This window comes from Python bivittatus, unplaced genomic scaffold (genome assembly GCF_059951505.1).
Source record: "Python bivittatus isolate LINGU-HERP-01145 unplaced genomic scaffold, Pbiv_v1 ctg000850_np1212, whole genome shotgun sequence".
Taxonomy (NCBI): Eukaryota; Metazoa; Chordata; class Lepidosauria; order Squamata; family Pythonidae; genus Python; species Python bivittatus.
The window spans coordinates 60,719,155-60,744,138 of NW_028277112.1; the positions used below are offsets into that span (position 1 = coordinate 60,719,155).

Sequence of the window (24,984 nt, forward strand, 5' to 3'; positions counted from 1 at the left end):
GAAAACAACCAAGCTCAGAGAACCCCAATGATTCGCCGAGAAAGAATTAATCCAAATTAATCCTTTGAAATGAATGAGACCTATACTAAAAACTTAAACCTGCTCTGTTTCTCACAAACTGAATTAAAACTGAAGCCCCGATAAGGTGTTTGCATTGGGGGAAGAAGAGATCCATCGACTCTAGGATATGCCTGCAAATACTAGTTTTTCTCATAATACGTGGCTCTTTGTCAGGGTAATCAAGATGCAGAGGAGAATGGCAAACCTGTATAGTGTGACCAATGTAAAAATTCCCTTAAGCCGAGCTCAGCTCCAGGTGACTACCTGGACACATCCATTATTTTTCATGGCAGCAATACAGAAGTGGCTTGCCAATGCCTTCTTCCAGATGTTTCTTTCCCTTCCTCAGCCCTGCAGTTTCTTCTTGGTCTCTCCTCCTGCAAGAACTGACATTTTATCATTCTGGGATCAGCCAGGATTAGATAGGTACTGCCACCTGCTGTAGTCAAATGGGATTCATTTAAAATCAGAATAATATACTATAGGGCATATGCTTTTGAAGGAAACAGCTCCGTGTTGAATTTTACAAATGTAGTTGTCAGTTAGATTTTCCTTCCCGTCTTGAGAACATTGACACAGCAGTGATATAAAGCAAAAAATGTATTTTTAGACCTAGGTTACTGAAAATATTATTGTGTACCAGATTACTTGATTTACCTAAACATTAATCTTGTGTCAGTATCAAACATTAAATCAGCTTTCTCCAACTGGTGCCCTCCATGTGTTTGACTACAACTTCCATAATTTTCAGTCAGCATTGGAAAGATGGTATTTGTAATCAAACACATCTGGAAGAGACTAGATATGTTTGAGGAAGACTATACAATACATATAGATCAGTGGGATAAATTTATGGGGGGGGGGGGAAATCCCTAGTTTCTCCCAATAAATCCGTGAAGCACAGAAGAAATTGCAAACCACCTGTATTGGGGGAGCCTCCAGTTTTAAAGCTGTTCACATTGTTTCCAGAACCATCTTGTTCAAAATTCCAGAAGATTCCCCAACCATTTGGAATAGCTTTTAGCAGAGCAGGACATTTAAAGGAAAGAGGAAAACCAAAGATTCATCACCTAGACTTCTATCAGTGTAAATGCTCTACTGTAGGCCTGGGAAACCTGTGGTCTTTCTGCATATTAGTTTCCAGCATCCTTCATCATTGGTCATGCTGGGTGTAAAGCTAGGAACTAAAACTGGTTCACAATTCCTGCTTTATTGGATCTGACATCTTCTGACAAAAAAAAAAGAAGCTTTTACAGCATTATGGGAATTCCTAACACATCCAGAGGACATGCGGCTTAGAGAGTTGAGCTAATCTAATTTTGTGAGCATACTAATGAAATGAAATGAATAATAAATAGAATCCTGTTCTTACAGAAAGCAAAAAAAAAAAGGGCTAAATAAATACAAAGCTTATCACCATTTCCATTTGAATTCTGTGAAGCTCAGAGGTTTGCATAGGCCCTTCCATAAAGATTGGTTGAGTAAAAGGCAGTAGCTTATGGATATTAACAACAGAAGTTAGTTTGGGGAATTTATGTTATTGATTTTATTGTTTTTGAAAAGGTCAGTTTACTATTCCATGATACGCCAAGCTTCATATCCTTACATCTCAATGACTTCCTGGCCACGATTAGTTCCTGTTCAAAAGGGGATAGCAATATTTTCAAATTTAGTGGAAATATGAAGCCATGGTTTAAAGTGAGCTTTTGTATTCTAGGTTCTTTGGAAGCAATTTACAATAGTTATTACAGGAAGCTATGGTGAACTGCAATTTCCAGCTTGTTCATACAGAGATAAGCAAAGGGACTGCCTGAAGATGTACTGAGCTCATAAAAATATATGAGATCATCACCCCAAATAGCCCAGCACACAATGGCAAACTAGATGCATACAGGAAGTTCACAAACATAGGACAATAGCTTCTGCCACTTTTGCTCCCTAACAACAGGTATTTCAGGTATGCGATCCAAGAAATACCATACAGCTATCAGAACTAATCACTAATTCTCTAAAAAAAACCAACTCCATTCCCTTAAATAATCTAAACTAACAAAATATTACGTAATTTAACCACTTGTTATATAAAGAAGTACCTTTTTTTTAAATCAGTGCTGAAACTCCCTGCATTTAGATTTAATGGTTGACCCAGTGTAGTGAGGGAAGAAGAAATTAATTTCTATCCATAGGTTCTACTCCATGCATTTTCATATTCATGTGTGGGCCTCCGTATCTGCTTTCACTTTAAATTACAAAGCCCCAAATGCTGTAGTTCTCCTCAAAGGGGAGTTCCATTTTTGCATCTTTTCCACATCTGCAGCATCTTTTTGGGGTGTGCTAATCAGGATTTGAAAAACAGTTTTCCAAATGCTGTTGTGCCATATTTACTATATTGGCAGTTTTATTTTTTATTTCTCTTATAATGATTCTGGCATCTGATAGGTTGTACAACAGCTACACAACAGGTGACATTTCCATTATGTTATCCTCCAAAACCCCAAAACATGTTTCCAGAGCAGTCACAGTGGCTCACATTCCATTAAGGCATATATGAAGTTGCTTTTCTGGTTAATTGTTTTTCTTTTTTAACCAAAACTGTATCACTTTGTAATTACACTCCCATATATCAGGGCTAATTCAAGATCTTGACTATCCAAAGTTAGCCATTATACTGCATAGGTGAATGGCAGCTTCTCCAATAAGGGCACCTTAAAATGTGAATGTAATATTTAACACAAACTATCCATTATAAATATATTCACCTAATAAACATCAGTCTCTTTGATACTCTCAGTAAATGCAGCAATTTTGTTTTCAGACATTTATTGCAAACAAACACTTGGGAGATGCTCTCCTAGTTTTTAAAAAGTCCCAGATTACTTTAGCTAACTTTGTAATGAGTAACAGATTGAACAGAAAGTTAAAAGTGTACACCAGCACAACAAATATAGCAAGAACATTGGAATCTTGACCCTGATCCAGATCGGACAGCTGAGATTTGCAGGGCTATGCAAAGCTTTGAAAGAGCACTTCACTTCAACTGAAATATCCTTGTGAGGCTTAGCATGGTGAAGCCTCATTAAAGCAGGTGCTTTTTGACTCTCTGCACCTGGTAGAAGTGAAGAAGTCCACCTTGACTGGAGGCCTCAATCAAGGTTCAAGTGATGTGCTCCACTGGATTGAGACTGTTCTTCAAACTGGCCTCGAGATTATCTTCTCACTGATTTCACTGGGATTAAACACAACTAAAATGCTGTGGCAGGTTGAGGGAAGTTGAAGAAGGGGAAGACAATGGATAAGTGGACGGAATGATCAGGGATAACTGAAATGTCCCTAGAAAACCTCGAGATTTTCACTAGGGATGAGTCAAGATGGAAGGCATCTGTCCATATGATAATCAGAGTCAGACTTGATTCAATAATACCAAATTAACATATATGAGTGCTGTACCTTGTACAAATGGCAAACAAATTTGTCAATAAATTAGATATATCAATAAGTTAGATACCTTATAATTTAAATACTATTTAAGTTAAAGAATGTGCATTAGTTCTTACTCTATTTGTTTTCCTATTATACTTATATGTAAATTGTGTATTTGTGTGCACTGGAAAATCTTCTACTCACATTTTCGATCCACAAAAACAATTCCTACTTTATTGGATTTTGTAAAAGAGCTCCAAATAGTTAGAACTGCTTTTAGGACATAGTTTGTCTTATATAAATAATATGTACTAGGAAAACTCTTTCATAGGTTTAGTTCTGTTTCATTTAACACTTCACAGGAATTCCATTTGCTGGACACTTTTCTTCAGTTTCAATCTCCTTAATCAGCAGGTCATCATAATTAATATGATGAAAATATACATTTCAATAAAATGATCAAAATCCAAAGATACCTCCTATTTATTACAACAAAAACATTATTTAGTAGACTAAGGATGGCCAACTTCTATTGTTACTCTTCCTTCATTTCTCTAGATGGTGTGTGAAAGCAGAGAAACATTACCACTCACGCTGCTAAAATCTCCAAGTATTTAGACTCCAGTGTCTCTGCACAACTAGAAATCTTCAACGCTTTAGTGTGCAATATCTGAAGCCTATCAGCCAATACTTATCTCAATAACAGCAACGATCTTTGACAAGTATTCAAATCAGTCATCTGATACTAACTTTAAAAATAATCTAGAATTCACGAGAGTGTTCTGTGGTCATTTCAACATTAACAAATTACATAAGCTTCCATGCATTTTAGTCCTTTTCATCAGAGGCACAGAAATGGAACGTGATCCTTGCAAGCTCATGTAATAATACATTTACCAGTCTTTATAATCCTAAAAATCACTTGGTTGCTTTTGCTACAACAGGCTAATATAACTCTCCCCAGTTATTATTCAGATACACCCACATATTGTTAGCAATTCTAACTTAGTTTTGCCTCTAAAAGGGACACATAATTCAGCTTTATTGCCATTTAGAAAAGCAGTGGACCACAGGGAGTCAAGAGGAAATAACTCACTATAGGTAGTCCTCGCTTACCAACCATTCATTCAGCGACCGTTTGAAGTTACGATGGTGGTGAAAAAGGAGACTTACCACTGGTCCTCGAAGTTGTGGCCATCACAGCATCCCCATGGTCACATGATTGCGATTTGGGTGCTTGGCAACTGGCGCACATTTATGATGGTTGCAGCATCCCACGGTCAAGTGATCACCATTTGCGACTTTCACAGCCGGCTTCTGACAAGCAATGTCAATGGGGAAGCTGGCAGGAAGTCACAAGTCAGTCACATGAAGTAGCGCTTAATGATTGCACCACTTAGCAATGGAGTTGTTGGTCCCAATTGTGGCTGGTAAGTGAGGACTACTTGTATGTGATTTTTCCCCCCCTTTGACCAGGTTTCTTTTAAAGTGATCTGCCAGGGCATTTTCCCTGCCCAATTTTTATGATTTTGGGTAGAGTACAAAACCTCCCAATTAAGAGCCCTGATAGGCTGCCAGACATGGTTGGGTGAGTAGTGCTTTTATCTCAGGATTACTGTAACTTAGAAGAGAATGAAGACTTACTGCCTTGATATAAGCATCTTTGCCATAACACAACATCCAAATAGCTGCCAGTGCTCATTTTCACCTTTTCACAGTGTGTGTGTGTGTGTGTGTGTGTGTGTGAAAATGCTTTCTGAATTCTTCCATCCTCAGCTGCAGAAACTCTTGAAGCAGTGCACCAATTTCCACACGTATTGTACCATCGAAGCAGTGGCAGAATCCTTTACAGGATCATTCATTACTAAATCCATGAAGATCCCAAGGCTGATGACTTCAAGGCGAGGCATGATGCAAATGGCAACAAATACATTTCTGATGCCAGTTTCTTATAGATCACTCAGTAGAGTTGAATGACTTCTTCCCATTCATTGACAGGCCAGATTCCATTAGGCTGGACATTAGGGGGCGAATTTTTCCAATCCCACACTTTCACAGGCACCTTCCAGTCTTTACCGTAATTGGCTTCAATATAGTGGAGGGTTTCACATGGCACATGTACCTTAAGTTCTAGAAACTCAGTCCAGCATAGGGTAAATTTGGGAAAGAGGTACCTGCAAAAAGGAAAAACAGTTAAGATGGTGTAGGTAATATGCTAAGCAACTGGTGCCAAGTAGGTTACATTTTTAGATTATTATGTGGCAGATTGGATATAAGCAATATGCAAAGTTAGCTTCTGCAAGTGATATATATTATACTAAATTATTAAGGAAAGTTGTTGCATAATTTATTTTAATTCTGCTGAGTTATAATGACAGATGAGGAGCTATTTACAGCACTGAAATGCAATCTTCAAAGTCCCAAGGAAGCAAATTCTCCTTTTTAACCTTTAAGCAAGCATTTTGAAGTGCATAATCACGAGAATTAGAGACCTTTTTGTTGTTAATAAACATAAACATTTGAATTTCAGGACACTCATTTCCTTAACCGGCTCCTGAATGTGTTTCTGAACTAAAATTCCTACAGATTGTCCAAGCATCTGCTTTGCAGACTGAACTGATTAACCAGAAACACAGAAACACAATTCTTCACTAGTGATCAAATTTGTACTAAAATACGAGCAGTCACATCTTTGATCAGAGGAAGAGAAACTAACACGCTGCCCCAGAAATTCCACCCATTCTTAATAACATTATTGATCCAAAGAACATTCATTTTTCTATAATGTCATCTGTATAGAAGAGATCAAGCTTAATACCAACATCTTAACCAACAATTATTTGGTTAGATGACTGGCCTTGGATTGAAATCTTTTTATTTCCCATTATATTCCCTCAATTTACTCAAATAATTTATTTCCTTCCAGTTTAGTTACTCACAGGATAGATTACAACTATTCGAAAAAATCCTTATTCTAACACAGTAAAATTGACCGAGCAACAATTACAGATACAACAAGAATAAACAGCTAAGTTACAAACACAGCTGATAGTTAAACAAGAAAATCAATCCTAGATAAGGCTGATGGCATTCTGAAATGTCCAGAGAAATTTAGAAAAATCTTAATCTGTATTTAAAAAAAAAAAAAGAGTTCAGAAGCAGATGAACTTTCCTGGGCCGAGGCTAAGGGGAAGAGTTACTTACAAAGTACTCTTTGCTATTTCACCATCCCACCTGATTCCAGAAAGTGGGGTAGTGAAGCCTCTGAGTGTCAGTATTCCAAGACGCTCATGTGGGAGAAAATAACTTAGATTTCCAGATGCAAAGCAGCTGAAATCTTGCAAAGATGAATGCCAGCATTTTGAATTGCATTCAGAAATGGAAGTTTAACATATTGTAGGAGGTTCTGCAAAGCTAAATATCTGCAGAGGTGGGCTGATAAATGTGAGTCAACTTATATTTCAAAGACATTTGTTGTCCATTACTAAACTTACCACTGAGAAACTTCCTGAAAAATTTCTTAGGAGCCCAGCCAATGTTCTCCAAAAAGCTTATAATTCATTAGAGAGGAAGCAATTATTTGTTGGCTAACAGACTATGCCTATATAGATGGAAAAAGATAGTTCTTTAGTAAGGTTTCCCCCCACAAATACCAACTCTGAGCCATACTTAAATTTCTTGCCCGATTTGGCCTGGGTCCCTCCATTCCACACGTGGTCATCCTCTTCATAGAAGAAAAAAATGTCAAGCTTCACATCATCTTCTCCTCCCTGGAAGGAGAGCTCTAAACTATCTTCAACCTATAAAGAAAGGAAAAAAAGAACTCTAGATACAGATAATAATGTGGGCACTCATCAAAATTAACCCTCAGATTCCCTTCCAACCCTGTAATTCTTAACTCTGAAATTTGAGTACTTTCTAGCTGTATTATGAAGATAAGACTTCTTAAGGAGCAGCTGAAGGAAACAGTATGGCTCTTTCAGCACCCTATGAAATTTGGTCAGGAAGGGGAATCACTTGGAGTGCCAAGATTATGAATTTTATGCCCAGTCTATTAATGTATATAACAGCATCACAGAAATGTAACAAGTCTTCAGCAGTTTCTTTAACATTTCTTTTCTAAAGAAGCTGAACCAGAAGTAAAAAACCAGGAAATCTTAAATTTCTCACTGCTCAGATGCCAATAAAACTAATAGGGCTGAAAAGTCAAGAAGTACAATAATTATGATGATAGAAGAGAAAGCTGTGCAAGGACTGTGATTAGCCCTAGACAGTCTACAAGATAATACAAGTAATTCAATATTTACGAAGGAATGAGGGCTGTACCATTTGCCCTGCTGGGGGAAAAAAAAAATCTCTCATTAAGTTTTAAAAAAACATTACTTCCGGGAGAATAACAGCTGGGGAAAAGGAGTAATTTGCAAGAAAACTAATGTCTGGACTGGGAGCGTGTTTTGATCTAGGAAGCTGTGGCCACTTTTATGTTGAATTGCAGCACACAGTCCTTGCAAGCTGTTCCCTCTCATTTATCCTCATAATAACTCTGTGAAGTAGGTTACATAAAAATCCTGATTGCCCCAAACCAATCAGCAAGCTCCAGGGATGAGAAAAGATCCAAAACCAGGTTGCTCCACTCCCCAGCATTCCTTGGCCAAAATGCATTCTTCTAGTACAATGTTTTTCAAACCTGGCAACTTTAAGATGTGTGGACTTCAACTCTCAGAATTCCCCAGTCAGCATTGTGGCTGGGGAATTCTGGGAGTTGAAGTCCACACATCTTAAAATTGCCAAGTTTGAAAAACACTGTTCTAGTATAACCTAATAATTCCATTAATGTTTCAGACACCCTGAAAAAAGGATTGGCAAGAAAGGAAAGTATGAGTCAAGTATATTATTCACCAACCTTGCCAAATTTGTGCTTTATTGGTAATCCAGCCTTCTGAAATGCTGGAATAATATCCGGTTTATAGTCTTGAATAAAAATCCCCAAGTCCATGTCTTTACTGTAAGGAATAATGTTGCACTGTCTGTACCAACCTAAATATACAACAGATCCATGAGAAATGTAACACAATCATGCAGCTCCTGCATTGATGAAAAAGAGTTAAATAAGGCACAGAAATTACACCCAGAAGTTTTCCATTCCAAGGAAAGATGGAGAATTCAATCTCTCCTCTAACAATCTGCTGCATTTATATGGTAGAGAAGAGGGAAATTTCCTCCTCTTGTTTCCTATGATGGGAACAGCAGAAGGACAATTTTACTTGCCCAGACCTGTTCATCACCCAAGGCTGATGTTTGAACCTAAGACTTCACTACCATTTTCACAATTGAAAATGGCTGATTTCTTTCTTCTAAGAGAGCAGTCCTGTGCTTTACATGTTTGGAGAGAGTAGTTTCTTTATAATTATTAAGAGAAATTATATCAGTTTGAAAAATCCAGGAAGAACCGTTTCTGGTGAACCATGGTGGGCTGCAACCTCTCTTTCATGACAGAAGATTCCCAAAAGTTTAGGAATTTTTGCAAGTGACTTTGCCCAGAACAAATAAAAAGTATTTATTTGATTTATATGTCTGCCCATCTCGCAAATATGACTCTGGGTGGCTAACACGTGGAAGCAACAGAAAAACAGTATTAACAAAGAGTAGAAACCTACAGCGGTCCCCAAGGGTAAACCCAGACAAAGCAATCCACAAAAGCCTCTCAAGGCCATCTAACCTCCCAACCACATAAGGGCAAAATCATAATAACTTTGTAGGCAATATTTTTATTGTTTTTAAATTATAGTTTTTAAATTGTTCTGGTGTTTTATATTGTTTTTAATTGTTGTGAGCTGCCCAGAATCATGTATTTGAGATGGGCAACTATATAAATGGAAGGAAGGCAGGCAAGCAGGCAGGCTTTCCTCACACAGAATATTCATATTTTTAGTATTACTCGACAAAAATAAGGATCTAACTTAGTTCTCTGGAGAAGGCTCTAATGCTGGGAAAGATGGAATGAAAGAGAAGAAGACAACCAGTAGCAAGGTGGATGGACTCAGTCACAGACTCAGCACCGACCTGATGGCACATAATAGATCAAGCAACCATATTTAACAATCGTACAGCATCAAAATAAAAAGCTGTTTAATTCAACAACTTGTGCTAAGCAAGCAATCTTCCAGCAGATCAGGATACAATTGGTATCTGTGTGCTATTTATTTCATTTAGCTTGGATGAGTCCCACATTAATGCTTTATCAAGAACATTTGTATTTCATATTTGCACCTACAAAACTGGCAAATCCTTTCCAGTGCCACTTTCCAATTTTTAAAAAATACTGCAGTGTTTTAAACCTAGTTAATCAATTATATAAATCTATTGTTCATATTTCAGTATTAGTACTATTTTGGAAACTCCGTCTCTTGCTTTATATAGAAAGATCTGCATATATTTACCTGGGAGCAGGTTTCTGAACTCAATGGAACTTGCTTTTGAGCAGACATGCAGAGAACTATGTTAGTTTCAATTCCATTCTGGAGTTTAATCTATGACTTACCAACTATTCTGATGTAGGACATTTTTCTTACAAATATTTAAATAGCCTTGCAGCTTCCTCTACCTCCAACATTTCACGGAGATGTTTCTGCTTTTTCTAGGGCACCCCCAAGAATTGGGCACTGTATAGCAAATCAAATTAAGACACAGAGTGTATCCTCTGGCTTACGCTCTATGGAGAACAATATGATCCGTAAATGAAAAGGGCTGATGGATGAGATTGAGAAGGTCCACATGTTAAAGGGAGTGCAGAAGTTTTAACTACACATTTAAATATGTATACAAGATAGGATCAAAATCACATGAGAAGAATCATGTAGTCTACTCACTGTGATAATATACCTACAACAGAATCTACCTATTTATCTTCTGAAGCGAGCAATTTAGAAGAGGTTGGAAATTAAGGATCTGCAATATTTCATATCTGAAACTGAAAAGGTGCTACGGAGTGGGCATGGGTGCACATGCCCCACCCAGCAGGGTTTTATTAAAACTCTTCTTTTATTGGGCTCAGACAACAGCTAGCCTGATCCCACCAAAAAATGTGTTCGAATTAAGGAGGCATCAGTAGCATGGCCACACTTGTGCCAAAGCACCTTGGTATCTCCTTCACTGAAATGCATCATTTCCTGGGATTGTGCAGCTTCCATGTGAGCAAGGAAAAGATGCAGCTTCTTTAAGGAAATGCAGACAGGTATGGTATGCATCCCCACACCTGCTCCAAAGCACCTTTTTCGCTCTGGATATGAAATCCTGCACACTCCTACTTACACTTATGTAAGAGGCTTACATGAGGTTGACCAAGTATGTTGGATTACAACTACCAGTACTCCTAACCAACACGGGCCTTTAACCCGTTTAAGGAGCATGAGGTAAAGCAGCGTTGTCCAAACTTGGCCTCTTTAAGATGAGTGGACTTCAACTCCCAGAATTCCCCAGCTAGCCATGCTGGCTGGGGAATTCTGGGAGTTGAAGTCCACTCATCTTAAAGTGGCCAAGTTTGGACAACACTGAGGTAAAGAAAGCTGCATTAACGCAACGTTTAACTCATCATGTTAACAACTGGCACTTGATGTCAAAAATAACACTCATAACATCTCCTTGGACAAGCATCAGTGGGGTGGGGGATGAGAAAGGACTCTCTTGCATGTATGCTTCTGGGATCACAGTCTACGACATGCTAATTTGCATTCACACGGATTCCATGGTTCCATAAATTCGATTAGTGTTATCTCGACATATGCTGTGCCTCTGCTAATTTGGTCTATTTGCCCCTTAAGCTTAGCTGCCAGCACTCCAGCTGCAGAGGACGTTTCTGGGTTCTGATGCAACTGCAAGTGACTTACCGAGACAAGTTCCGCTGCTCAGCCAGAATCGTACTCCTAAAGAGTCCAGTGTCAGAGCAGCAAGGTGCAGCAACGCCTTGGCTTTTTTCCTGAATTCCACTGCCTCAAGGGATGTATCATCAGGGTACAGCTAGAAAAGAAAGGAAGAGGAAGAGGAGGAGGAAAAAAAGCAGGAATGACACTAAATTCTTCATACATTGTAACTGAAATGCAACATACATTTGTCTCTAATCTGTACCTTAGCTTCCATGATCATTTTTGATATTTCCTTGCCAACACTTCCCCCAGGAGAAATAAGTAACTGTTACAGGTAGTCCTCACTTAACAATCACTAATCAGGGCCAGCAGCTCCACTGCTAAGCGAAGTGGTCACTAAGCGGGAAATCACGTGACCATGACTGTGCCGTCCGGCTGGAAAGAGACAAAACTACTCAATTTCACCCCTTCGGCTTTTGTTCGCCTCCTAACCGCTCCCCCGCCCTTTGAAATGGTTGAGTGCCTGCTTACTGTCTTGTACACACTGAAAGCAATGCCATCGCACCACAGCCCAGGGCTGGGAGCCATGGGTGCACTATGCATGCAGCTTACTCTCTCGAAATCCCTTCCTCTCCAATATCTCCACTCTGCAAGGGGGGAATAAAAGAAAAAACCACAGGTCGGGCACAGGACAATGTGTACAGTACTTACTGTAATGGTGATCACGTGACTGAGGGACGCCGTGGAGGCCATAAATGGTGATAAATTAGCCATAAAGTTATTTTTTCAGCACTGTTGTAACTTCAAATGGTTGCTGAATGAATGGTAAGTGAGGACTACCTGTAATGGATTTGTATTTAAATGATGGTCCTTATTATTGGCTCTCATGGAAAGCAGAAGGAAGGGACCACTGGGTCGGGCAAGGACCCAATTCAAATTGGTGATGATAACCACAGGGAGCAGCTGACATGTAGCTTTAAAATCAAAGCTTTGGGGTCACATGTGAGAAAAACATGATACGATATGAGGTCTTAGGGATGAAAAGGACTCCCTACTTGTGGCAAACAGCATTGGACAGAGTTTGAAAAATAAATATTAAAATGTACAGCTTTGGATCCAGAGCCCATCAAAAAATCACCATTGCAACCAATCCCATTTTCATCTTCACTAAAAAATGCATTCCCCTTAGCACTTGTAATAAGACAGCTACAAACCATTTCTTATACATTAGTAAAACCTCAAAGTGTGGTTTAACCCACAGAAAAACTTCTTTTTTTAATCCAACTGTTCTTTTCTACCTTCCTGCTATGCTCAAAAGGTAGTAAAATATTTCTTACAATGAAAGAAACTAATTCTTTCATTGCTAGGCCTTCTATGTTCATTCTCTGGCGCCATCAAGTGTCAGAGCCACAGAGCAGATCTTAGTAAGTAGTCGTCGAATAGGGTTAAGCATGGAAATGTGGCTGGCTGTTGGGCTGAAAAATGGAAGAACTGAAGCACAGGTTGTCTCTAGACAGAAAAGCTTAATTGGGTTAGGATTTCAACAAAACTATGACCAATATTCAAAAACCATGCATGTGTTTCTGGCCACCCAAAGGAACTGTGGATTTGAACAGTGACTCTCCAAACCTGTGACAAATTACTTTTTTAAAGGGATGAAACAAGTTGGAAGTAATTCACTGGGTCCTAGGCTATGCATCAAGAGAGCTAGTTTGGTGTAGTGGTTAAGGCATCAAGCTAGAACCCGGGGACCATGAGGTCTAGTCCTGCCTTAGGCACGAAGCCAGCTGGGTGACCTTGGGCCAGTCACTCTCTCTCAGCCCTAGGAAGGAGGCAATGGCAAACCACTCCTGAAAATGCTGCCAAGAAAACTTCATGGACTTGTCCAGGCAGTCGCCAGGAGTCAAGACTGACTCAAAGTTACAAAAAAAAAAAATGCTATGTCGTGAGCTTTAAGCATATAATTGCTCCAACTTGAACAGGGGCAGCTATGGAATCAAGTACATACATGACTAAAGATGCACCCTTAAAAGAGTAAAAGCCAGTTCCGTGAGACTGATCTCTTAGTTGGAGTGTAATTGCAAGACATTCTCTGCTGAATGCACCAAATCAGAATTGCATCCATTATGATTCTCTGAGTTCCAAAGAGCTTTGGGACCAAGATGTCTCCCATTTTGCCGTGAGCAGTATTAGTAGGTTTACAAAGGTCTAGCTGGCCACTGCACTTTATAGGTTGATCAAGTCCACTTAGTACCACTGATATGGTATGAAGTGTCAGAGAAAAAACCACGTTAAACACGGGAGGCAGACACACCATAAAACAAGTCACTTCAAAGTTCTAAAAGCTTTATTAAAAGTTAGTTCAATAAGCAAGTAAAATTCAACCAATAGCATACAAGGCACTCACTTAGATTCACATTGCAATGCCGACCAACTTGACCGAGCTGTCAGGTAGACAGCTTGACCAAATGGGTACCGACCCCCTCAGATGCAATCCTTTTTATCCTCAAAAACCACAAACCACAGACATGACTCCTAGGTGTCCTAGGCAACTGGACCATAACTTCCTTGGTGCTAATTTTACCATACTTTCCTGTTCTATTTGTCCCTGTCACGTCTGTTCCCATCAACAAGTCTTAGTCTTGCAAGTTTACTTATTTCCTGCTATTGCCCTACAGGTCACATTTTAGCTAACTTGGCTTTATTAAATGCAATCAAAACTAACATTAGAACATTCAAAAGGCTACTAAAATTTTCCTCTCACAGAAGGAACAAGACACCCATTTATGCCTTTTAAATAATGTTTCCATTTTGACCAATTAACAAGAATTAGCAAGCGTCGCTATTTTATTGCTGGGATGTGGAGGAGAAAACTGACCATATGGAAACAGTGCACATTTTGGAGCCGGTGGTACCATGGATAATGCCATTTTTACTAAATCAGTTAATTAAAAAAAGAAATGATACTAACCTGGAAGAAAGATCGAGCTTCTCTGTATCGGCATTCAATAAATCTAGAGTGAGACCTTTCCTCAAGGAACCTGGATGGCTCTTTTGGAATCTGGACTAGTAATCCATCAATGGAAAGAGTTAATAATTCCATCCTGTTACAAGAAGGGGAAAATGATGTTATTCTGTCCAGGAAAATGTAACAAAAAAAAGGCGTTTCCTTTCGAATTTGCATTATTAAGACAGCAAACTAACAAATACAAATTGCTGCTCCTTCTGACACACAACCACAACTTGCATTTTCACCTAAATTTTTATCCATCTTAATCTGCTATTCTCAAACCATTCAACTCATTTACTGTACGCCTAAAAAAAGAACCAAAACAATTGTGACAATTGGGTGGCAGAACTGCCAATCAAAGGAAAGCAACATTGGGCACCGCCTGCTGGGTTCTATTCCAACAGGAAGAGGGAACTAGAGCAGAGGTGTTTGGAGGGTGAAGGTGGAAGGACAGATCTGAGGGAGGTTTGGAGACTAAGCTTGGGAATCTGTCTCTCCGTCAGTGACGCAGGCTTGGAAATAATTTTAGGGCCAGGGTAAGCTACTATGGACAAGATATAGATAATTTGTAGAAATAAGTGAACCTGTTTTAAAACCCATTTTAGTTATTTAATAAAAATCAAGGTGTTCCCTTATTTATTTGGTTTTTATCCCGCCTTTACTATTTTTTATAAATAACTCAAGGTGGTGAACATACATAACACCCTTTACTCCTCCTCTTTTCCCTGTATTAACCAGGTATCTGTGCTATCCGCTATCTTCCCTGTATTCTCCCTGTTAGAGACTTAAAGAATTTTTATACCCTCAAAGGGTTTTAGTGGTGGCAGGAAGACAAAAGGATAATCAAGGAAAAGACCTCCACAACAAGGAGGGAGGACAGGCAACACAACTATGATGTTTTTACCATTTTATTTGAAGGCTGCTGTAATGGATGACATGAGCGAGGAAGATACTGGAACGGAGGATCAAGGTTATCAGGAGCGAAGGGGAGCATTCCAGAGCAAGTGCCTTCTCAGTCCGCAGCAGGACCGTGGGAAGAGAAAGAGGTTGAGGACAGCCCCTCCCCAGAGTCTCATGGGGTATAGCCACTAGTTCAGTGTTGTCCAAACTTGGCCACTTTAAGATGAGTGGACTTCAACTCCCAGAATTCCCCAGCCAGCCATGCTGGCTGGGGAATTCTGGGAGTTGAAGTCCACTCATCTTAAAGTGGCCAAGTTTGGACAACACTGCACTAGTTGCTTTAGCATAGGTTTAGCGTGGCGAGATTCTGTCTATTAGGAGCGTCATACAAGTTTGATAATAAAAAAATAAATAAATAAATAAAGGGACTGGACTGGACTGCCTCATTGTTCTTGGGCTGGGCCTGACAACTGCCTTGAATGGGTCTGGTAAGATGAGAGGCAGCATACATAACTGGAAGGAAAATAAAATAATAAGCTTTTCTAGCTCATCAGCTGAACCTTCTGACTGATTATGAATGCGTGACGATAATACTAGCAAACCACAAAGCAATTATGAGCATATTCCACAATCACAATGCTGCTAACCAGATGACTCCGTATAATTGCCTTAACTGAGTGAATTAAGGTACTTGGGCATTTTAGAAGCAGCCCATCAAAAGTAGAAAGAAGAGAGATGTCCTATTTTCCTGTATGAGCATGTATTTCGTCACTGGGGAATCATGTGTTTTTTGATTCATGAGCTAGAATGTATTGTGGGCGGATTTCTGTGTCACTTTTCCTGCTCGATCCACATCCTCCATATTCAGAGACGGGCCTTTGTTCAGAGGTTACCATAGTTTAAAGCCAATGGCAGGGATTTTTTTGAGGGCGCTATTATTCTGTCTGCCCTGAACCTACTGCCAAATAATGTTGCCAGGCAATTCTCATCTCTGGCATCAAGTAAGAAAGAGAGAAGGAGAAGGAATCTAACAGCCTCATTACCAGCATTAATCAAATGTACAAGTTTGCTTTCCTGATGCAATTCTCATCACCTTTATATCCCTAGATGTCTGATTTCAGCCTTCTGGAAGCAAGTACAACAGCTGTGTTTTGCAAGAAGAGCATTATCATCACATGCAACTAAAAATACTGCCTGCTGTTTCTTACTTGTCGTAGGCTCCAGAGTAGCGTCCAAAGTATAGCTTCTGGAAAGGCACAAAAGTCCTGTCCACGTGCTGCTTCAGCCGTAGTGGCCCATGCCAGAGGTAGTTGCCACTCCTTTCATAGAAGACTACTAGATGGATGGCATGAGTTGCCTGCTTGAAGATGTAGTGCAGGGGGACTTCTGTTCCAGAGAGATCCTGCATCCCTTCTAAACGTGGATCTTTGCTCTGAAGCTTTAGCCACTGGAATCCCATTCTCTCAGCAGCCTGGAACAAGCCCACCTAAAACCAACATAATGTCTTTGTTCCAACCACCTCCATAAAACTTCAGCCGTGCTTCACTGAACACTTCCTTTTCAGTTGAAACGAAAACAAAACATGGCAGAAGAGAACCATCTCATGGCAATTTCACCATCGTTTTCCAAGAAGCTGTTCTTGAGTATACTATTGCTTAGTTAAACCATACTTCTCAAGACAAGTCAGAAAACGACTCTGGCAGAAATGAACCTCTATAACGGTCAAAGCAAAGACGTGTCATTTCTAAATGCTAACATCCAAGTCAATCTCCAAGAATTGGAGCATCATGTGTTGGATTACTACATGACTTACTCTCTCAAAGTTTCTCAGGAAACACACCGCCACAGATAATTAATTCCCATGCCCAGACCTGGGCATGGGATGGAGTCCACATTGGTCACTCTTGTGCAAAGTGGCCCCTCCTTGTTTTGTTAGCTTTTTCAGTGGCATTCACTTCCTTTGATCATAGTATTCTTTTGGGCGGCCTGCTTTTTAAATGGCAATTCCAATTGGTGTTGTGGAAGGAGGAGAGGTCAAGCCCTTGAACACTTTGGTGGGCACTCCATTTGCTTAACATCTACATGAAACCAATGTGAGAGATCATCCAGAGGTTTAGGGTCAGGTATCATCAATATGCTGATAATACCCACCTTTACTTCTCTACCTCTCTCTACCATGCAGGAGAGGCAGTGGAAGTCTTGACCCAGTGCCTGAAACTGTGAATGATTGAATGGGGCAAACTATGGATGTTCTACCTATTTCTATAAATGGGGCTGTGCTTCCCCTGAAAGAGCTGGTGTACAATCAGAAATTTCTTGGAGTTAGCAGCACCGGCCGGAGCAGCAGGTGGAGGCCATGGCCAGCAGAGTCTGCAGCCAGTTTTGGTGAGCCTGCCAGTAGCGTCTCTGAACCAGAAGATGTTGAAAAGAGTGATTACAGTCTTGTCAGCTGTCAGACTACTGCCATTCACACTATGTGGGGCTGACCTTAAAGAGAACTCGGAATTGCAGCTGGTGGTGAATGAGGCTGACCACTTGCTGACTGGTGTTAGTTGTTTCTGACGGAAAACACTTGTATTTTAGGAGCTGCATTGGTTGTAATAAGTTTCTGGGCCCAATTCAAGATGTTGGTGGTTACCTATAAACCCTATTCATCTTGGACCCTTGCTACCTTCAGGATCATATTCTGCAAGTAGACTCTGCCCACCCTACATCATCGAGTGGGGAGGGAATGCTTTGGATGTCATTCCTCAAAGAGATTGGTAGGCTGGGACCCAGACATTCTCAGGAGCACCCCCTCCTTCTAGAACAGCATAACCCTGGGGATCAGATGTGCCTGTACCCTCATGTCCTTTAGAAAAATGGCAAAGAAGGCATTCAGGTGGAAGATCTTACTTAATGGCACCTTTTTATAAACAGCATTTAATAGTTTTATTGATTATTAAGTGTTTTTACCCTGTTTTTATCTATGTTTTAGTTTTATATATTGTAAGCTGCTTAGAGTCAAAAAAATAGGGGCATACAAGTGTGGGCAAATAAACAAACGTGCACCTTTAGCCTTTATCTCTCTTTTGCATCCTATTAAACAACTGCAAACTTTAGCACAGTTAGATAAAGCTGGAAAAAGACATTTACTTCAAGTTTCCAGGTTTTGTCCAGTAGTGCAAATGTGGTATAATCCCTTGGGACACAGAAGTATTTGCATTCTGAGTGACTGCCATCAGAGAAGGCCCTAAGCTGCTCCAGATCTCTGTCGATCAGTCCCAAAAGGAGGGGATCAATCAGATGCACAGCTATGTTGTGGCTGGCCACCAAATTCAGAAATTTCCTAACCACGTGCTGTTTGAAAAAGAGAAAGGGAGGAGAGGAAAAACATCAGGGGTAAATGTTTGCTGAAAATCTGTATCAAAATAATAAGTAATAACCATAATAATAATTTTAAAAGATCATTAGCATCAAAGGCTTTTGTATAAATAATTGCAGTTAATGTAACAACAGCTATTTTGGCATATCTGGCAAAAATCAAACTGAAGATTGAAAAAAACTGAAAAGTTTAGGATAAACTTTGGTGCCAAAGCCAAGGCTGGGTGCCTTTTAGGGTAGAAGGCTGCATTCAATCTCCTTCAACATCCTAGGCATGACCCTCGAAGAAGTGTAAGTGGTAGAGATTAATTCCCAGTAAGTCAATCACTATTATCAAAATAAGTACAGTAATTTAACACAAGTTATGCAAATATTCCCCTATGTATTTAATAATACCCTTTGGTAATGATTATTTGCACGTATTACATTTGGTGGGCTCCAGGAGGCAGGCCTTCTCTGCCATGGCACCCGCCTTGTGGAATCTTCTCCCCCCCGGAAGTGAGGTTAGCTCCGTCCCTCTCAACATTCCACAAGTCCCTCAAGACCTGGCTGTGTGGTCAGGCCTGGGGGTCCCAGGGACCGGGGAGATTTTGCAATGGCTCCCTTATTAATGTTATCCCCTCCTGTTTTGTGTGCTTTTATAGTTACTTTTACTTGTAATAATTTTTTATGTATTTATTTGTTTTATTAATTGTTGTACGCTGCCCAGAATCACTCATGTGAGATGGGCAGCTATATAAATATGATAAATACAATAAATAAATAAATACATAAATGTATTCTCCTCACGCCACTGCCTCCCTCCTTTTCACTGAGTTGTCTCTTCCACCTCAAGTTTGTTGTTTCTGAGAAGTAGTAAAGTCAGACATATTTACCCATTGACTACTGTCTTGTCCTGCTTTGCTCCCTTTAATCTTGGGAAAAACAGCTCCATTCTAACAAAACCAAACAAGAGAAATAAAGCTCTATAACTCCAATCTCAACCATACCATGAAATTATAATAACAAAAAACAAAGCTTCAGTGATTTTTACTACCAAGCAAGCATGCTTCAGAATAACATTTGGTATCTCTGCCTTCTATAAATGATGTTTTTCCCCCAGCATATTTTAAATCACTATAAGCACTTGTTTAGATCTGTAACTCTGGGTTTGGGTTTGCTTGCAAATAATGAGTATCATCAAATGTTACCTTTGGAGACAGATAATACTTATAATAGTACAACTGGAACAGAAGAAAGATTGAGCTGGTCAAAGTAAGAAGGCCCAGAACTACGTTTTTGTTAATTCTCTGCATCAGTCTTTTGAACTCTCCTGGTAGTCATTAGAAAGCAGTAGTTTGGTGCTTCTCATCTTTTTAGATGGGCTATTATGAGTTTCAAAGCTGGGAAAACATAAAAAATGGAATTCAATTAAGAAGGTATAATAGTCTTATGCTTTTTAAAAAATAAGCTGTTATTCTTCTGTTTAAATAGCTATCCTACAGCAAGTTCTGAGATGTAATTAAAAACTCATCATAAAAAATTAAAAAGTTATTTTATCGATTTACAACTGATTTGGTGTTGCTTTATTTTGCATATTACTCTGAACCAGTTCATGTCTGGCACAACAACGCCTTGAAGCTCTCACTAGGCAAACTTCTCTGGGAAGAACATCCCGTAAGCAAGATACCTTCTCACTAACGCTTACCTACTTCAATTCATTTTTTGGGAGGGAAGCTAGAAAAAGCAGAAATTCAGTCCATCTCAATACAAGCTATCATTTAATGTTATTTCTAAAATTAATTCCCTATTCTAATGACAAACAAGTAACCTTACCCCCAACCCAACATGGTGACAGAGCAGTTTTTTTAAGATGGAACATTTTCCTCAGTCAAAGCATACAGTTCAGACAAGCTTGGCAGGTTAAGAACTGCATGATGGTTGCTTTTCAGGTGATTGTCTTAAAGAAATGGGGATGTGGGGATTTCAGGGTTCTCCCTTATGTTCCAATGGCTGGGAGAGAAGAGAAAGGGAAAGTGACAGCCCTACAAGGGAGACTAGGCCAAGAAACAGGTGCCTGGTGTGCCTTAAACTAAACAACAATAAGATTGGTTCTAGTAACAAAGTCTTGCAAGTCTGAATGTGAATTAGGGGGTCACCTGAGACATGTTCATAACTTCCCCCTCATCTAGACTTAAGCAATGTTCATCTACTTGTTGGCTTAGTAATGGATCTTCCCTCTCTCTGTCAAGGTCATCCTCTTTACTCTCTATGGAAAGTAGCTAGAGAAGGAGCAGAGAAATGATACAAACATTTCTTCTTCTTCTTCTCTGTAGCCAGAGTGAATGAAGTTGCCCCATGGAGGACTACCTGCTTCCTACTGTGAACTGAACAAGAAAGCAGCCAGAGGCAGTTTTGCACGTGCACTGCATTCTTGATCCTGGCAAGCTTGACGGACATTCCCAATGGTCTGCTTGAAAAGGATCTGCTCTGCGCATCCGTTTTTCAGGCCTAAGCCACACGTTGATGAAAAAGCTACTAAAGTTGGTCACTCCAGATGAATTACCTGGCACTGATCTGTGATTTATGCAAGATCCTCTTGGTGTAAGAGATCAAAAGAAGCCTCTCTGCTGAGTTTTTAAAAAATTGAACATCTTCAACAACTTGGGCTAGTATAGCTGAAAAGGCAAGCCTTACGGTCTCCAAATATGTCTAGCCTTCCCTTCCATTCCACATCCCATAGTTGCAGGGGCCAACTGCAACTGAGCAGCAGAGTGTTCTTGCTAACAGAAGGAAAAAGTAGAAAGATAATGGTATTAACCCCTTTGTATTGTTGCAGAAACTTGATCACTCAAATCTTGAACCTCCAGGTCTAGAAAAGGGACTGGCAGGATGCTCAAAAGTAAACCCACTAGATATTCATCCATTCTGAATTCATCTTCAACACAGTTATGACATTTTTTCTGCAGTAAAATTGCTTAAGACCAAGAAAAAGCAGAGGCAGTGCACAAGTGGTATACCTTTTTCTGTGAGCAAAACCTGGAATACATCGGAATTATACTCCCGTTTAATTGAATCTCACTTTCTAACTCATCAGCTGAACCTTCTGACAAAGGACACACTGAATGTGAATGCAAGACAACAGTACTAGCAAACTGCCAAGCAACTGTGAACATATTCCACAATTACAATGCTGCTAACCAGATGACTCAACCTCTCAAATCATTCCTGCAAGCATATAAAAGCAGATTGTCAACAAGAATGAACTTTGAGTCCTAGTTCAAGGAGCATTTAATTTGCTATTACTAATTTCAACACCCATCAAGAATCCTGAAGGAGATAGGCCTTGTCTTTCTAATATTCCTAAGATATTCAGGCAAATTGCAGGTTGCGTAAATACAGTACAGTATGTCATTGTGGTTTTTCTTGACATAACTTTGGTTGTGTGGTTTGAGTTTAATTGCCCTTGGTGCCATGACACTATTATTGTGTCATTTTTGTTTATTGGTATTATTTATTTATTGCTGTATTGGTTTTAATCCCATGGTCACCACCCAGAGTTGCAATTGCGAGATGGGCGGCAATATAAATCAGGATTAGAAACTTGTAAAAAGAAGCAATAAAACAAACGTTTACTGAGACATCTGAAGTGGACAGCATATTATTTCTCTCAAGGTTGCAGAGATACTGCAACACTCAAGGTCCTACTGTCAGGATCTGAAGCATGCCACCACCAGCAGGATCACATGAACAGAACTAGATCGGTTCCAGATGAATCAAGGCAAAAAGAAGCAGCAGAATCAAGTAATAAATGGAACACACTGCAAAGCTAGATTCCTTTTTCCAAACTACTTGTACCCAGATAATTAATCACATAACAGTAAGCAGCCTTGTGCAGCATGAGAAGTGGCCTTGACTCATGAACTGACCCTTGAATGAAGTTGAATGTGATTCAAGCATTCCTGAAAGAGACTTGCTTCAGACTGCGCATGTTTCAGTCTGAGTTAGACATGCTATGCCCCAATAGACATTTCAGCACAAGAGTGTTAAACAGTGATGGCCAATCTTTAACTGCTTCCTTAAAACTGCATTTAATTTACTGCCTACTACCCAATGTTGTTTCCAACATTCCAAATTTTTTCCCCACATATCATTTTTAGTTTCTTTGAAGGAATGTTCAAACTTCACAAAATAGGCTAGATTCAATTGTTTTCCCCGCATCAACTAATATAGCCCAAAATACTGGATTCTGGATACAAATATGCAAATATGACTACTACTTATTTGCATCATTCACAATTTTCTGGAAATTCCACGCCCGTGCTTGAAAGAACAACTTTATGCAACCAATGAGCATAACCCACCAAGGTCAGTCACTAGAAAGCCTTTTACCAGAAATAAACATTAAATTATTTCTGTCAATCTCTATCCAGCATTAAGAACAATCCTGGGCTGACAGTTTTTTCTTTTTTTCCTTCTCAGCTAGGAACATTTTACAAGCGGTTGGCGGGGAGTCAACCATATACCTATGGAATGCCTGATTTTCTCCCAAATACGGTTGTAGGCAAAACTATATAAAAGCTAAGGAAGCTTGATCTCAGTAGGGAACGCTGGGACTTCAATCCTTCTGGTGAAATTTAATCTCTCCCCTTCCTAAATGAAGTAAACCCAAACGCAACATTTGTCATCTATTCCCTTCCAACCCTGAAAATTAAACGCGCACAGGGAAACCTGCGTCCTCCCCAGATGCCCATGAACTACAATTCCCAGCATCCCTCACCATTGGCCATACTGCGTCAATACCTGGAGGGCTACCGGTTTCTTGCTCAGGTTTAGACTGTGAAGTCTTCGGGGCGAAGAAAGCTGCTGACGCTACCTTCTTAAAACGTTTGTTTCCTCGTTATGCTGAAATATTTCTTTTCCGCTTATCCGTTCAAGGCTGTTGGCGGTATAAAATAAGGGCTAATAACGCGATGTTGACGCCCTTACCTGCCAGGCGCGAGGTGAAGTGGGGGAGACCGCGAGACCGCGAAGGATGGGCTTTTGCGACACTACCCACCGTAAAGCAAGGCCACGCTTTACGTCAGCTATAGCTTATAGCGATGGAAGGCAGCTAGGCTTGATGCGCCTGTGGTGCTTTGTGGTGCGTGGCTCGGCTGCCACTCTGTCTTTCTAGAAACACGTTTGTTTAGTTCAGTGCGCATCGCCGCTGCGTTGCAACTAGCGTTGGACCGTTCGCTTTATTACTAAATGATTAAATTTTGCAGCATCGAGGGTAGTGGCGCCCGGGTGGAGGCTTCACCGCAGTTGGGAACCGGACGTGGCGCTGAATCTGCGGGCGTAGGAGAGGGATGGGCTCAGCCCACGGGGGCTTAAAGGCTGGCCCTCGCGCGTGGGTTTCGGGGCAGGGAGACCTGCCGAGATTGGAAACAAAGCGGCGTCAGGTCTGGGTAGCATTTGTAGAAGAGATCGCTGGGAAGCATAGGCTGGGCTGGGAAGGCGAAAAAGGCGGCGGCAGTAGCAAAAGAAAATATTGTGGAGTCCTTGGGGTTCTCTGGGGTTGTTTTCTTGCAGACGTTTCATTACCCAGCTAGGTAACATCTTCAGTGCTAGAATGGGATGAGGTTTGCTGTTTATAGGTTTGCCTGAATGCAAATTTCTCCCAGCTGCGTGCTTTCTGCAGCGTTAGATGTCCATATGTAGTACCAACAGAAGAGAAAACATGTAGCTCAGGGTTGCACTGTGGAGTCCTTGGGGTCCTCTGAGCTTGGTTTTCTATAAACAGAGAGCAAACCCCACTCCCTTCCAGCACTGAAGACGTTACCTAGCCAGGTAACGAAACATCTGCAAGAAAACAACCGACCTCAGAGAACCCCAAGGACTCCACAGTGCAACCCTGAACTGCGTATATTCTCTTCTATTGAAAAAAGTATCGTTTCCAGGAATACATGGCTGTTAGGAAAGTTTTTCCATCAGCTATTCGCAGATAGTGTTGGTTTTTTTTTTAAGTATGTTGATCTTCAGTAACGGGATTTTTAAAAAATGAAGACAGACACTCAAGTGTGAGTAACCAAAAAAAAAAAATCCTCAAAGCAGTTGGAAGGCTAGCTTCATCATGGAACTGTATAAACTGTTCCCTACCATTATGTCTAGTTTTTTAATTTAAAAAGGTTTATCAGAAGAAATGTCTTCAACAAATTGATGTTATTGGTTTATAGTAGTCGTATGATGGTTGGGGGGGGGATGTTGCCTACCTACACTATTGTGAAAATAACTAATAACAACAACATACCTATTCCTCAGCTAAATAAATCCGTGACCATTTTCTGCTTTGTCCATAGACTGTAACCAAAGGGTTTTAAGAGCTTGCTAGAAAAACCCAATCAAGGA

At 40.1% G+C, this 24,984-nt stretch overlaps 1 protein-coding gene across 5 annotated transcripts; it reads right to left on the reverse strand.

The window, feature by feature from the left end:
* Positions 1 to 1,444: 1,444 nt before the first annotated feature.
* FKTN (fukutin) lies at positions 1,445 to 23,682 on the reverse strand. 5 transcript variants are annotated; one of them, XM_007423935.4, is made up of 11 exons: positions 23,584 to 23,682; positions 21,161 to 21,377; positions 19,806 to 19,997; positions 19,491 to 19,550; positions 18,388 to 18,591; positions 16,461 to 16,738; positions 14,314 to 14,446; positions 11,367 to 11,496; positions 8,384 to 8,517; positions 7,150 to 7,280; positions 1,447 to 5,654 (listed from the first exon to the last, which is right to left on the reverse strand). In XM_007423935.4, the coding sequence occupies exons 3-11, from the start codon at positions 19,908 to 19,910 to the stop codon at positions 5,441 to 5,443; spliced, it is 1,389 nt and encodes a 462-aa protein (XP_007423997.1). In that variant the 5' UTR covers positions 19,911 to 19,997; positions 21,161 to 21,377; positions 23,584 to 23,682; the 3' UTR covers positions 1,447 to 5,440. The 5 variants fall into 5 exon arrangements, with proteins under 5 accessions (XP_025019693.1, XP_025019692.1, XP_007423997.1 ...); XM_025163922.2 differs by having other exon boundaries at positions 23,398 to 23,643; XM_025163923.2 differs by having other exon boundaries at positions 23,375 to 23,643.
* Positions 23,683 to 24,984: the final 1,302 nt, after the last annotated feature.